Source organism: Hypanus sabinus, chromosome 10, assembly GCF_030144855.1.
Source record: "Hypanus sabinus isolate sHypSab1 chromosome 10, sHypSab1.hap1, whole genome shotgun sequence".
Lineage (NCBI taxonomy): Eukaryota > Metazoa > Chordata > Chondrichthyes > Myliobatiformes > Dasyatidae > Hypanus > Hypanus sabinus.
This window is the reverse complement of record NC_082715.1, coordinates 119,345,463-119,361,531: the sequence shown is the minus strand read 5'-3', so window position 1 is coordinate 119,361,531 and position 16,069 is coordinate 119,345,463. Positions and strand designations below refer to the sequence as shown.

The 16,069-nt window shown below is 39.1% G+C and overlaps 1 protein-coding gene across 3 annotated transcripts in view; it reads left to right on the top strand.

Annotated features, from left to right (window-relative positions):
- kif6 (kinesin family member 6) overlaps positions 1-16,069 on the top strand; it is a 553,299-nt gene that overhangs the window by 180,917 nt on the left and 356,313 nt on the right. For all 3 annotated transcript variants that reach the window (XM_059982794.1, XM_059982793.1, XM_059982792.1), the window contains 3 exons: positions 2,501-2,606; positions 9,842-9,983; positions 15,762-15,977. In XM_059982794.1, the coding sequence (XP_059838777.1) occupies positions 2,501-2,606; positions 9,842-9,983; positions 15,762-15,977 (464 nt within the window). The remainder of the gene's footprint in view (positions 1-2,500; positions 2,607-9,841; positions 9,984-15,761; positions 15,978-16,069) is intronic.

The following is a 16,069-nucleotide window of genomic DNA, read 5'->3' as shown; positions in this document are numbered from 1 at the left end:
TCCAACCTTATCTCCTAGCACTTGGTACACAGCTTTCTGATTCTAAAATGATTTAAATGCTTATGTGAATGCTCTTAAATGCATTACAGCTGAGAAGTTTAAATTTTGAAGCAGCACACAGAAGTTTTCAATTAAAAAATTGGTTAGCAATTATGATTTTTTTAAAAATCTAGATTAAATGTATATTATTATTTTGCTTCCGTAGAGAGCAAGAGGTGTGTTTCTCAGAAAACCAGAGGTCCCTAATAATGTTCAATCTAGCACTCCCTTTGGTGTGCTTTAATTTCAGTATTACTACTGACAAATTTTATTATTCTGGATGAGGTTTTATTCCACTGTTTTTGGCCAAGAGTACTGAGCAGCCCAGGCTAAGTACTTCAACTTCATGAAATTCAGGTAACTAAAACTATCTGCAGTGAAGACAGAGCTGAATGAGCTTTGAGGCACAGATTGCTGAAGCTTGGAAGAGACTGGCATTTTGTACATGCTAGACTAGAATGTGCTCAGTGTATTTATGATTTAATTGTTTCAAAGGTGAGTGACGTACTTTAATCAGGTAATGATTGAAATTAACAGCCAATCCCACTGAATAAAAAGTTGTTACTAAAATAGATCCAATATTGTATAATTGCAACCCAAACTTGCATTAGGGGTTTTGGTTGACCACAGCTCATATGGATGAATGATGTGTATTTGATCCTTAGAGACTTGCAAATTGTAAGTTTTGAAAGATGGTGCAACTATAGGACTCTAGCGTATTCATGAACAATTCTACTTGTATCCAAAAAGAGAGATGTAGTCTGTAATTCACAAAAATGAATGTCATTTGGTTACAAGACAAGGGAGTGTATTATATATAGAAAAGAATTCGGCACAGCATATTGTACTTATCTCCATTTCTGGTGTTGAAACCATGAAAAAAGTTCATTTTAACCTCTGTGTTTCTGATCTTGGGCATCCAGTCAGAGGAGATGATAAGCAGGTTTGTCATCAAAGGATGCGATATGTAAGAGCAGGAGTTATATTTGAAGCATCATTGTCATTACTGCTTGATTTCAAGCTGAGATTCTTCAGTACAGTGAAGTTTATGTGAATGTTTTGAAACTGATTATTGAATGAATTCATTTCTAATTGAATGACTAATATGGTGTAGTACTTTTAAATATATCTGTATTCCAAATGACTGTGTAAATATGTTTATGAAATTATTATTCATGCCATAAAATTTTAAATATTATAATAACAGTTCAGTGTTCTGTGCAGGCAAATCTTGGTATTAAATCTAGAAATTAATGTTATACAATAGGACCACTGTAACCAAGGCTGGTTATGGTATTATGGACAATTATAGTAAAGGGCAGATATATACTTGAGATTGTCAGTCCAGTACATTCAAAGACATAGTATGTTCTGTGTGCTGGAAATATAGGCAGCCAACATGTGAAAGAGCAGCAATAGGTTATGGGATTTTAATCATAACAGTTTGACTTCATTTTTATTTGTATAATGAGTGCCCTGTTGTAAGTAGATTGCAGTGGTGTACTATTTAGTCCCTTGCATCTGCTCTGCTGGTTGGGAAGATCATGGTTAGCATATCCCAACTCGAATTTGTCCCCTTTGCTCATATTGTTTGATGTCCTTTCTGTCTGCTAATCAATTACATGTAACAGAAAATGATGGAGAATATGCAGTGCAAAATTTGTCACAAGACTGTTGACAGACCTGGCATCTGGAGGAGAGGAGGGTAAAGATTCACAGCTTTCTCAGTGAATCCTGTGCTTCTCCATCCAATCCCTTACTTTGAGGTTATGACATGTAATTCCAGACCTCATAGCCAGGAGCATCGGTCCTTCAGCATCCACCATGTCAATTAAGCATTTTCTTAAGTTTTTTTTTTAAATGTCCTGTTCAGTTTTATTACGGTCTTTGTTCATTGTTGGTTATCTCATTACGTCGTCTTAAGACAGTTTTTATTGGGTCAACGTAACTTCTGCTGGTTGTTCAAACACAAGGCTCATGTGCACTAAAAATAAAAAAAAGTTAATGAAGATAATGGATACATTAAATAAATTGTACCCTGCATTGCTAATAATAAATGACTTAGCTATTTAACAAAGACATTGAACAATTTACTTTGGCAGATAATACATACAAAATAAACACAGCACAATGTACTTGAGTCTTTCTGGCGATTATGTGATTTATGAATAACTGTATATGGCAATTTTTAAAGTATTGGATTGTTTGATTTTATTCTAAATATGTTGTACACCTGGGATATTTTTCTTTTCCCTAATTATTCCTTCATGTTGAATTTCAACTTTAAATATGGGAAAAAGGTTTTGCTATTCTGTTTACCAGCTGCTGAAAAATGCATCTCGTCACAAGTGACCTAGCCAGAGTATTCACAGGATTGCATTGCAGCATCTACTCAGTAAGCTGAACGGTAATTGCTGCCAATCTGATGGATTTCTTTATTCATCTTGTGTTTTGTGCAAAGGTTGCATGAGCTGGTCAATAATTACCTAGAGGACACTGACGCCGAGTCTTCACTGGAAATTGGACCTGACATGCGGAAGATTCAGTACTGCTTCCATCTACTAAAGGTCAGCATTTAAGTTATTTAAATTTAGTCTGTTCTCAGTCTATATGATAATTTTATCAAATGACACCGTCACAGATAAGGACATAACTTTGGGACTCAGTAGCGTGTCACTATCAGTAGCACATTTTTATGCTTAATGATGTGATTATACATGAGGAGTCCAGATGAGGTTCAGCTGTGATGAAAGACTAGAGACAATGATTTGTTTTCCTCATAGTTGAGGCAGCAGAGGTAGTCCTGAAAGATATGTCTAAGATTACGAGAGGCATCATTAGGGTAGCTATCAAGAAATTTTTCCCCAGAGCAGTAGTGCCTAAAACTAGAGACGTTATGGTTAGAATAAAGAATAACAATTTTAGAGAGGATCGGAGAAATACTTTTCACTCAGAGGATGGCTGGAATTCAGAAATAACTGCTCATTTGGGTAGTAGCGAAAGGCATTCATACACTACCAAAGAGTATCTGGATAAGCACCTGCATCACCAAGGCATAGAAGACTATGAATTAAATGAGATTAGTGCAGATGGGAACTTGATGGGCTCAAGGGTCTGTTAAATGTGAAATGATTCCATTACCATAATGGGGTGTATGTACTCCTCTGAGGTTGCTCTTAGGAGGTCAACCACAAACCTATGGACAGTGGAGGATTGAAGCACAACAGATGGAAGATCAGCACCATTTCAGAGGCGTCAGGATACTCCAAACTGCAATGTTCTTAAAATCAGTGCTGATATCATCACCTATGTCCCTGATGCGTGTGATTCATTACTGATAGAGCCAAATACAGTTTTACAATTACTGTGAATTGAACTGTAAAAGTTTGCAAGTACAATATACTCTGTGTCAAATCACTTTTCAGTCAACACGCTTGCAAAGTACTATTAATATGAATATCTTGACAATTGCACCTTTTACTAAGAGCTGTTGGTCAAAGGTATAAATACTTAATTGCTTTTAACAATTTCTGCATGATTGAACCATTTGAAAGGAACCATTTCAGCCATGATAATATGACTTTAGGACATATAGAGAGGTAGTTACACCCAAGGTGCAGGACACAGGAAACTCGGTGACAGTCAGGAAGGGCAAAGACTTTAAGGAACCAGTACAGAGTAACCCTGTGGCCATCTCCTTCAACAACAGCTATATCACTCTGAATGTTGTTGGGGATTTGACCTAAGAGAGGAAAGTTAGAGGGCACGGGTCTCTGACACTGAGTCTGGCTCTGAGACTCAGAGGGAAGTGGTGAGTGAAGGCATGTTCTGGTGCTAGAGGATTCGTTAGTTAGGGGAACGGACAGAAGGTTCTGTGGGAAAGAACGAGATTCCCAGATGATACATTGACTCTTGGGTTCCACCTGGGACATCTCAGATCGAGTCTACAGCATTTTTAAGTGCGAGGGTGAACAACCAGAAGTTGCGGTCCATGTAGGTACCAATGACATGGCTAGGACAAGTGACGAGGTTCTGTGTAGGATGTTCAGGGAGCTAGGTGCTAAGTTAAAGAGTAGGACCTCCAGAGTTGTGATCTCAGGACTGCAGTCCATGCCATGTGCTAATGATGCCAGACCATGAAAGATTATCAAGCTTTAATTTGACTAAGGAGTTGGTGCAGGAGAGAGGTCATAAGATTTTTGGATCATTGGACTCTCTTCCAGGGAGGTGGGATCTGTGCAGAAGGCATGATTTTCACCTAAACTGAAGGGGGATTAATATCCTAGTGGGAATGTTTGTTAATGCTGCACGGTAGGGTTTAAACTAGAGTTGCAGGGGGATGGAAAACAGAGAACAGTTAGTGGAGAGGTTGTGGAGGCAGATTTTAGTAAGACCTCAGGCAAAGTTAGGAATCAAAAGGTTGAACATGGTGTGACTGGTGACCTGAGCTGCGTATGTTTCACTGTATCGTAGGAAAGGTGGATGATAGTGCTGAAGATGAGGTAGCTGTTTTAAAAAACAGAGGCAATATGTAGTGAGCAGAAGCTATTGATAGGACAAAACTGCAGTCAATAGAATGAGTTGTAATGCCAGAGGTGGACAAAATCAAGAAAGGTAATACAGGACTGAAGGTGTTATTTTTGAATGCGCATAGTATATGGAATAAGGTAGATGAACTTGTAGCACAGTTGTAGATTGGCATGTATGATGTTCGGGGCATCACTGAATTATGGCTGAAAGAAGATGATAGCTAGAAGTTCAATGTCCAAAGATATACAATGTATTGAAAGGACAGGCAGGAAGGAAGAGGGGGCAGTGTTGTTCTGTTCATAAAATACGAAATCAAATCAAAGAGGTGACATAGGGTCAGAAGATGTTGAATTGTTGTGGATAGAACTAAGGAACTGCAAAGGTATAAGGACCTTGTTGGGAGTTGTATATAGACCCCTAAATGGTAGCAAGGATGTGGTCTACAAATTACAATGCAGGATAGAAAATGTATGCCAAAAGGGCAATGTTACAGTAATAATTAGGGATTTCAATATGCAAGTAGATTGGGAAAATTAGGATGGTGCTGGATTCCAAGAGGGGAGGTTTCTAGAATGCTTATGAAGTTGTTTTTTAGAGCAGTTCTTAGTTGAGCCCAAGAGGAGATCAGCTATTCTTGATTGGGTTTTGTGCAATGAATCAGAATTGATTAGAGAGCTTAAGGAAAAAGAACCCTTAGGGGAGTGTGATCATTATATGATTAAATTCACCCTGAAATTTGAGAAAAGGAAGCTAAAATCAGATGTATTATTATTACAGCGGAGTAAACTGCATTATAGAGGCATGAGTGAGAAGCTGACAGGCATTGATTGGAAAAAAACACTGGCAGGGATGATGGCAGAGAAGCAATGGCTGGAATTTCTGAAAGCAGTTCAGAAAGGACAAGAATTAGTGGGAAGTTAGAAGATTAGGAAGCTTTTAAAACCACAGAAGCCAACTAAAAAGTCATTGAGAAGTTAAAGACAGTATATAAAAGTAAGCTAGCTAATACTGTTAAAGAGGATACCAAAATTTTCTTCAGAATCAAAAAGATAAAAGAGAGGCGAGAATCGATGTCAGACCACTGGAAAATGATGGAGAGTTAGTAATGGGGGATAAGGAAATGGTGAACAAACTGAATAAGTATTTTGCATCAGTCTTCGCTGTGGAAGACACTAGCAATATGTGGAATGTCAGGGGTCATGAAGCATGTGAAGTTACTATAATTAGAGAAAAGATTCTTGGGAAACTGAAAGGCCTGAAGGCAGCTAAGTCACCTAGACCAGATGGTGTACACCCCAGGGTTCTGAACGAAGTGGGTGAAGAGACTGTGAAGGCATTAGTAATGATCTTTCAAAGTCACTAGGTTCTGGAAGACTGGAAAAATTGCAAATGTCACTCCACGCTTCAAGAAGGAAGAAAGAGAGAGACAGAAGAAAGAAAAATATAGGCCAGTTAGTTTGGTCTAAAACTATAGGCCAGTCAGTGTTTGGGAAGATGTTGGAATCGATTATTGAGGATGAAGTCTCAGGGTACATGGATGCAAGTGATAAAATAGGCCATTGTCAGCATAGTTTCCTCAAAGGAAAATCTTGTCTGTCAAATCTGTTGAAGGTCTTTGAAGAAATAACAGGCAGGATAAACAAAGGAGAATCGGTTGATGTTGTGCACTTGGATTTTCTGAAGGCCTTTGACAAGGTGCCCCACATGAGTCTGTTTAGCAAGCTACGAGCCCCTGGTATTACATGAAAGATTATAGCATGGATAAAACAGTGGTTGGCAGTAAGCAATGAGTGGGAATAAAGGGAGCCTTTTATCAGGTTGGCTGCCAGTGACTTTTGGTGTTCCACAGGAGACTAGTTGGGACCGATTCGTTTTACATTATCAGGGTTTTGGATGCTATAATTGATGGCTTTGTTGCAAAGTTTGCAAATGATATGAAGATAGCTGGAGGGCCAGGTTGTTTTGAGGAAGTAGAGAGGCCACAAAAGAACTTAGATTATGAGAATGGGCAACATGGCATACAAAATACTGTGTTGGGAAGTGTATGGTTATGCATTTTGATAGATGAAATGAAAGGATTGACTATTTTCTAAATGGAGAGAAACTATATAAAAAAAACTGAGGGTCAAAGTGACTTTGGAGTCCTTGTGCAAAATTCCCTAAGGGTTAATTTGCAGGTTGAGTCTGTGGTGAGAAAGGCAAATGCAACATTAGTATTCATTTCAAGATGACTAGAATATTAAAGCAAAGATGTAATGTTGAGACTTTATAAAACACTGGTGAGCCCTCTCTTGGAGTAATATAGGCAGTTTTGGGCCCCTTAGAAAGGATATGCTGAAACTGGAGAGGGTTCAAAGGAGGTTCACAAAAATGATTCCAGGATTGAAGGCTTGTTATATGAGTAGTATTTGATTGCTCTAGGTCTGTACTCACTGGAATTCAGAAGAACAAGGGGTGACCTCATTGAAACCTATCAAATGGTGAAAAGCCTTGATGGATTGGATGCAGGGAGGATGTTTACTGCGGTGGGAAAGTCCAAGAGCAGAGCTCATAGCCTCAGAATAGAGGGGTGTCATTTTTTAAATTGAGATGACAGGCAATTTCTTTTGCCAGAGAGTGGTGAATCTGTGCAATTCTTTGCCACATGTAGCTGTGGATGCCAAGTCTTTATTGTATATTTAAGGCAGAGGTTGAGAGTTTCTTGATTGGTCAGCATATGTGAGGATATGGGGAGAATGCAGGAAATGGGAGCTGAGAAGAAGATTGGATCAACCGTGATGAAATGATGGAATAGATTCAATAGGCCAAATGGCCTTATACTGCTCCCACATCTTATTGTATTGTGCTGTAACTTAACAATTTATTTACTGTGTATCAGCACATGCTGTATTGGAATGATGATGATTCATAGGCCCTATCTTAAATATATCCACCTTGAATTTCTGGAAGGGATCGAGATATTTCAGAATAAGAAAAAATTGATTATCACTAACATGTGTCATGAAATTTGTTGTTTTGTGGCAGCAGTACAGTTCAAGACATTAAAACTTACTATAAGTTACAATAATAGATAGACAGCTACAGTAGATACGCCTATGTCAAATGGCATGGCACATCATGATGATGATGAAGCAGATAGATAGATTTATAGTGCAAATGAGGAATAATGAGGTAGTGTTCGTGGGTTCATGGACCATTCAGAGATTTCATTGTTGAGGGGGTGAAGTTGTTACTAAAATGTTGACATGCAGGTATAAGGCAGCCCACTTGATTGGTACCCCTCCCACAAAAATCCAACCCCTCCACCATCGACGAACAGTTGCAGCAGTGTGTACTATCTACAAGATGCACTGCAACAACTCACCAGAGTTACTAAGGCAGTACCTAACAGACCCACAACCACTACCATCTAGAAGGATGAGAACAACAGATAGCAGGGAACACCGCCACTTGGAAATCCTCCTCCAAGTCACTCACCATCCTGACTTGGAAACATATCCCTGTTCCTTCATTGTCGCTGGGTCAAAAATGTGGAATTCCCTCCTTAATGGCACTGCTTGTGTACTTTCACCTCCGGGACTGCAGCAGTTCAAGAAGGCAGCTCATCACTACCTTCTGAAGGGCAATTAGGGATGGGCAAAAAATGCTGGCTTAGCTGGCAACGCTCACATCCCATAAATAAATGAATAAATAAAAAGGTCCTGTATCTCCTCCCTAATGGTAGTAATGAGATGAGAGCATTTCCCTAGTGGTAAGAATCCCTAATAATGGATGTTGTCTTCTTGAAGGACAACCTTTTAAAGATGTCCTCAATGGTGGGGAGGATTGCGCCCATGATGAAACTGAAGCCCATGGTGATGACAACCTACTTCAGCCTCTTTTGGAGCCTCCATACCCCAATGATACATCCTGTCAGAATGCTATACATGGTACATGCCACAGAAATCTTTGTGATTTCAGTAGTATGTTGGGATCAGGATAGACCTTTTGAGATGTTGAAGACCAGGAACTTAAATCTGCTCACCCTTTCCTCTGCTGACCCCTCAGTGAGGGTCTGTGTGTGTTCTTTCAGCTTCCCCTTCTTGAAGTCCACAACCAATTCCTTGGTCTTGCTGACATTGTGCAAGATTGTGCTATGACTCCATTCAACAAGCTAATCTATCTTGCTGCTGTAAGCCAGTTTATTGCCATTGGACATTCAAACAAAACCAGTGGTGTTATAAGTGAAGTTATAAAGTTATGCCTAGCTGCACAGTAGGAGTGTCGAAAGAGTAGAGCACTGAGCTATGCCTGTGTCCTTGAGGTGTCACTGGTGTTGATCGTCAGCGAGGAGGAGAATGTTATTATCGATTTACACTGACTTTGGTCTCTCAATGAGGAAGTCAAGAATCTCATTGCAGATGGCAATACAGAATCCACGTTTCGAAGCTTGTTGATTAGTAATAATGATGGCATTGAATGCCAAGCTGTAATAGATAAACAGCAGCCCTGTGTAGGTATTGCTGCTATCCAGGTGGTTCAAGGCTGAGCAGAGAGCCATTGAGATTATATCCACTGCAGGTCTGTTGTGGTGGCAGGCCAATTGCAGCAGGTCCAGTACTTGCTCAGGCAGAAGTTAATTCTAGCCATGACCAACCTCTCAAAGCGCTTCATCACAATAGATGTGAGTGTCAGTTGTTGAGGCAGCTCACCCTGCTCATCTTTGACACCTGTATGATTGATGCCCTTTTGAAGTAGGTGACAACCTGTAACTGCAGCAGTGAGACATTGAAGATCTTATCGATGCTGTCACTGGTGCATTCTTTTGGGTTGAAGCTGCAAAGGTGTCCACTAAGTCATACACTGCTCACATTCGATGGACTTTCTGCATGTAAGGAGATACACAGGTAGGCTGTGGTTTGTAGAGTAGGGAGAACTGTCACTCTGTTAGCTCCCTATGCGACATGCATACGTGGGTGAAGATATCAGAGGAGGAGTCCATTATTTATAAGGAAAAGTTTGGATTTCATGGAGCTCACAATTATTTGTGCATCGCAAATGATAGCCTGATAATTTTTCACATTAGTGTACACAAATATTGACTCATGACGTATTTATTGGCCAGGTGCTTTTATTTTTTCTAAACCTGTTAAAGGGAGAAGCTGGTCAACTTCCAAAAATAAATCTGGAAAATAGCCAAGTATTTATAATCTCTTCTGAGTAGAATGTGGAATGTTAGACTTTGGAAAGAAAAGGGCATTATCAGATTATTTACTCACTTTTCTTATCGCAGAGTTTGGTGAAAGAGTTGCAGCAGTGTAGACCAGGCTTGATAATTGAAAATGAAGTCTCACCCCCTGACACCAATGAAGATGTTGTCAACGACGCAGAGATGAAATTAAGAGAATTATTGCAGCAAAGAGATAATGAAATCAGTATCCTTTTTATGTTTGGATTAATCTTCTTGAACTAACAGTTACTTTGGATGTTTTAAAACTCTATCTTTGGCTCTTTCCTTCAATGACACCATCTAAAGGAAGGTTGATATATTGGTTATATTGTCACATGTACCATAATATAGCAAAACACGTTGTTTTGCATGCAGTCTATGCAAATCATTTTATTAGCATAAGGGCTATAAGACATAGGAACAGAACTAGTCTATTCGGCCCATTGAGTCTGCTCTGCTATTCGATGACAGCTTTACATCAGTGGATTGAGGTAATACGAAATCAGGAAATTTGTAAAGTGGTTTATTATTGTCACATACATCAAGGTACAGTGAAATACTTGTCTTGCATGCCATTCATACGAGTAAGTTTATTACAACAGTCTATTGAGGTACTACAAGGTGAAACAGTGCAGGGCATGTCTTTCACACAGAGGGCAGTGAGTGCCCTGAATATGCTGCCAAGGCTTTTGGATAGATACCTAAATGTGCAGAGAATTCAGGGATATTGACATTGTATGGGCAGAAGTGGTTAGGCACTTAATTACTCCTTAATTAGTTTAGCACAATGTTATGGGCCCAAGAGCCTGGTCCTATGCTATACTGCTCAATGTTATATTTTCTAGCTGCATACAAAACTCAAGGGAAAGTTATACTAAGGCCCTATATAATTACAACAAAACACCTTTCTTCTATAGTTGAATTTTTTCACAATCAAGGGCAGCACATTTAACCATGTTGGAATATTATTGCTGTATTCTGAGCGGTAATCAATCATGTATCATAACATTTTTGCTGCTTCAGCTTTACAGTACTGTGCAAAACGTCTTAGGCTCGTATATATAGCCAAAGTGTCTTAAGATGTATGCACAGTACTGTATTTGTCATCATGGAGTGGAGAGAGAGCTTGTAAATCTGGCGGAAGCAAATAATGTTGGGAATGGCGAATGGTGGAGCGTCACGGGAGAGGTGCGAGACAGGTGGCAGGGAAGGAGTTCCGGGGTGCAGACACACCCAGCCCTGAGACATCAGGCAAAGCCATTTGATTCCAAACAATTGGTTTATTGATAATTACAGAATGTCTCCTTGGTGCTTCCCCACTCCCTCCCCTCTCCCTTGCCCTAAACCAGGGGTCGGCAACCTGCGGCTCTGGAGCCACATGCGACTCTTTCATCTCTGCTGCGGCTCCCTGTGGCTTTGGAAAATAAATGATGAGTATTTAATTAAAATGTATTTTATGTTAGTTTGTTAGTTTTTGAAATGTAATTCTAAATTTGCAGATTATGGTGATCTTGTACAATCTAAATAAAATGTGTTTTTTGTCGCTTTTTATAGACGTCACCACTGCCAATGCCTGACACCCTTCAGGGCGCGATTTCTTTAATTTTTCGATCCAAGGTAGGCTAACTATGGAGAATTCTAAAAAAACGAAAAGTGACTGAAGAAAACAAAACGTTTAATGATACGTGGGCAGGTTCATTTGCTTTCACTGCTGACGAGACTGGTTTACCGGTATGCTTAATATGCAATGAGAAACTAACAAACACCGGAAAGTCAAATGTCGCAAGACCTTTCTAGAATAAACACGCAGCCTTTGCTCAAAAATATCCGGATGGAAATGAGAGAAAAAAAAGCCGTTTCGGAACTAATGCGGAAGGTTGATCTGAGCAAAAATAATTTCAAGAAGTGGATGGAGTCTGGAAAATCAACTACATATACTGGTTTTGTTGCCGCTCAGGAAATAGTCAGGCACGGGAAGCAGTTTACAGATGGTGAATATATAAAATAATCTTTCATTAAAATTTCAGAACATCTATTCACGGACTTTAAAAACAAGAGTGAAATTCTGCAGAAAATCAGGGATATGCCCCTCTCTGCAAAGACAGAACCATAAAAATGGCAGAAGACATCACAAGACACCAAATTAAAGACATCAATTCAGCTGTGGCCTACTCGATTGCCTGTGACAAGTCTAAAGACAAAGGTGATATTGAACAAATAGCGCTGTTCTGCCGGTATGTAAACTCTGCCGGGCCACTGGAAGAAATGATTGAGTTGATACCTCTAAAAGGCCAAACACGGGGGGAGGACATCTGTGAGGCTGTCTTGAATTGTTTAAGCGCCAAAGGAATAAAGACCACCCACCGGGTGTTAGTAGCTACTGATGGGGCACCAAGTATGACAGGAGCGCACAAGGGATTTGTGGCTTTACTGCAGAAGTCACTGGACGGAAACCTGCTGACATTTCACTGCATCATGCACCAAGAGGCACTCTGCGCTCAAACATTTCCTCCGGAATGCACAGAAGTAATGGATGTTGTCATTCAGATTGTCAATAAAATAATGGCAAAAAGTTTAAATCACCGTCAATTCCGTTTGTTACTGGACGAGTTGGAAAGCGCATATTCTGATCTCCTGCTACACAACAAAGTCCGGTTGCTGTCCAGAGGGGAGGTGCTGAAACGCTTTGTCGCGTGTCTGGAAGAAGTGAAAACTTTCCTAGGCAGCAAAGGGTTCACCTTTCCTGAGCTGGAACAGCCAGAGTGGCTGGAAAGCTACACTTCATGGTAGACATGACAGCGCACCTGAACACGCTGAACACAGCTCTTTAGGGGAAAGGACACACAGCCCTGCACATGTTGGAGGATGTTTTGGTATTCGAGTGCAAGTTGACAGTGCTTGCCAGAGATTTACAGAAAGGCACATTGTCTCACTTCCCCAATTTGAGAGAGTTCAAACAAGCTCACGACATGATAAATTCGGAGTATTTACATTCTGCAAACATCACAATGCAAACATCGTTTGGGAAATACTTCTGTGAGTTCAGAGAGGAAAAAAACACATTATCCTTCCCGGTCACTCCCCTAAGCATCGATCCACCCCTACTGAATACGACTGCATTGGCAGGTGTGAGTCAACCTGATCTTGAGATGGAACTGGCTGACATAGCCGACAAAGACATATGGGTGTCCAAGTTTAGACGCTTGACAACAGACCTTGAAGATGTTGCCCGTCAGAAGGCAATTCTTGCTCAGAATCACAAATGGAGTGATATTGAAAACCTCCGCGAACCGGACAAACTTGTGTTCGAAACATGGAATGCTATCTCCGACATTTATGTAAACATTAAAAAGTATGCGCTTGGAGTCCTGTCGATCTTTGGATCCACATATGTATGTGAGCAGGTGTTCTCCACCATGAACTTTATTAAAAACAAACATCGTGCACGCCTCACAGATGACAGCTTGCGATCCTGTGTAAAGATGAAGGTGACGTCATACAGCCCTGATGTGCAGACGCTGTGCGCTGAGGTCCAGGAGCAGAAATCCCATTAACCAACTATGATAAATATTTTAATTGCCTACTATTTTACGTATATTCATATTTTTTCATTATTCAGTGAAATAGTCCTTTTATTTTTCACGTTGACAGCTAGCTGATGTTATTTTTGGTTTGCTGCTGGTGGACAATTTAAGTTCAGCATTTTTCATAAATACAAGAAGGACTCAAATAGGCATTGATTATTTTACTTAAAAGTAACCTTCAACCCAACGTCTTTTTCTCAGAGTTCACAATGTTTTTGTTGCATGCAGAAATGTAATTTCATTTTCTCTGCAGGAGTTCATAAATCTCATAAATGAAACACATAGTTTGCTTATACATAGCATAAAGGCAAAAAAAAACGTTGTATGCAGTGTTATTTCATTTTAAATGTCAAACGGGTATTGTGGCTCCCAGTGTTTTCTTTTCTGTGGGAAACGGGTCCAAATGGCTCTCTCAGTGGTACAGGTTGCCGACCCCTGCCGTAAACCAACCATGATTCCCCTGCACTCTCCCGTTTTCTGTCCACAAGAGAGACACAGATCAGAATCAGGTTTATCATCACTCACATAAATCATGAAATTTGTTTTCCTGTATGGCAACAGTACAGTGTAAACATACCATTAATATAGGACTCTGCAAAGGTCTTAGGCACCCTAGCTATATATTTACGCCTAAGATTTTTACGCAATTCTGTATATTTCCACAGCTAATATTATCACAGAACACAATCAAGTATCTTCTAAATGTCTTCATAATATCCATTGAATGTTTCCCTGTCTATTATGTTAGCGGTCGTTCTTTTTCCTAGTCTCCTGCTTTTCAGTGAATAGTTCCTTGTAACATGTTCGATGTTCAGTTTTACTTTGTTAATGTTCCCTTGTGCAAAATATTATATTAAAAAAATCTTCTGGACACCATAAAGCTAGTGCTTATTAAATAACACTGCATATCTTTTTAATGACTTCATCAACTTAACTACTCAGAAATGACTTTTAAATATCCATACTAACTCTCTTCTCCACTCATCATTCAAATGTTCTATTGCTTTCCCATTGTTGATAGGTTTCATTAACTTTTCCACAAATTACATTAGCTTTCAACTCTGCAGGTTTTTGGGTCCCCCACCTTTGTGACATCAATTGTTTTTCAATTTGGTATCTAAAGCAAGGGTGGCCAACCTTTTACATTCCATGCGTCAATTTTTTCACGCACAAGTTCAGATGCACCATACAACTCTTGTACCCCCATTCAATTCTTGTAAAATATGTTAATATAGAGATGTTTAGCATTTTTACTTAATATATTGATTTAATATAAAAACAAAATAAACATTAATATCCTTCTGAAACTTTTGGCAAATATATTTTGTTTTCTTTTGATTTCTTCCTTTTTCTTAATCTTTCCGTAACTCAGACCCAAGCACTAAATTCAATTTTCCTTCTATTTCAGTCTGATGTTGTGCTTTATAGTGTCTATTAAGATCATGTTTTCTATTATGTGAGAAAGTGTTTTCACAAACAACGTACAACGGTTTTCCTGACGGACCTGCTCCAAATAAGAACTCATTTTCCCACTGTTCATTGAATTCATGCTTACTGTCACTTTCTGCTTTTCTTTTGCTAATTTTCTTTTGCACTGTGATGGGTAACTGACTGTAAAAACAAGGCTTAATTTTCAAAAAATTACAGAACTGCTCATGTTCACAAAGGATGAACAAAGCACAACTCTGTAGCGCACGAGTGTCAATTGTAAACCGACTGGCAAAAACCTGTGACGCACCGCTGGTGCAGACTCCTGGCGCCTCGGATCAAACAAGTATCAAACGTGTATTGAACAGTTATGGAACAACTGCAGAACAAAAGTCCTTCTTTCCTACTTTGACTCATTGAACATTTTTTAAAATTAAAAACAGATTAATGTAAAAGAAGGTAACATTCGCCAAAAGATGTGCACAAAATAATAAAATCGCTAAAAATAATTGCTAAGCTTTAGATTTATTCTCAGTAAAACTCATTTCTAGCTCTAAGCTACTTGAATTCCTGCTATAGATTTTTTTTCTACAAATCGGTTTTTGGTTAATACTTTTTGCATGAGTAGGCTTCCTTTTTTATTATTATCACTGGGTTGCAATGTGTACTTCTAATCATCCAATGTGCCACTTCTGGCGCATATAGGTTGGCCATCCCTGATCAAACAATGCTTTACCAAACAATGATTAAAACATTTGTAGTTTACAGGAATATTTCATGTTATTCTAGGTTCTTTATCATTGCCATTTTCTTAATTAAATATAATCAACTTCTTCCCATGTCTTATTTTTAGTTTTCTTGTACTAATGGCATTTCATCCATTTCCAATATTGTCCAAACATATAAGGTAGTCATTTAAATTGCCAGTTCCTTCAAATATAACAGTTATCCTCCTTGATTGAATGCTTTAGATATTTTAGTGAACATGTTAAAGAAAGAGAAGAAGAGGGCACAGGATGCCATCAGCAAAATAAACTTAGACAACTATAAGAATATACCTCCCTCTAGTGCCCAGTCCTCAAAGGAGTTCAACGCAAGCCATCAGTCAAAGTGCCTTTCTGAAGTTAGATCCACCAGTACCACAAGCAATTCAGAATCTGACTCCGCCTTCATTTGCAGGAGAATAGGTAAGTGCCTTAACATTTGATTGTGTTTTTGAAAATATTTATTTGTTAGTTAATTTTGACAAGCATTCTTTGCATTTCCATCAGTTAATTTC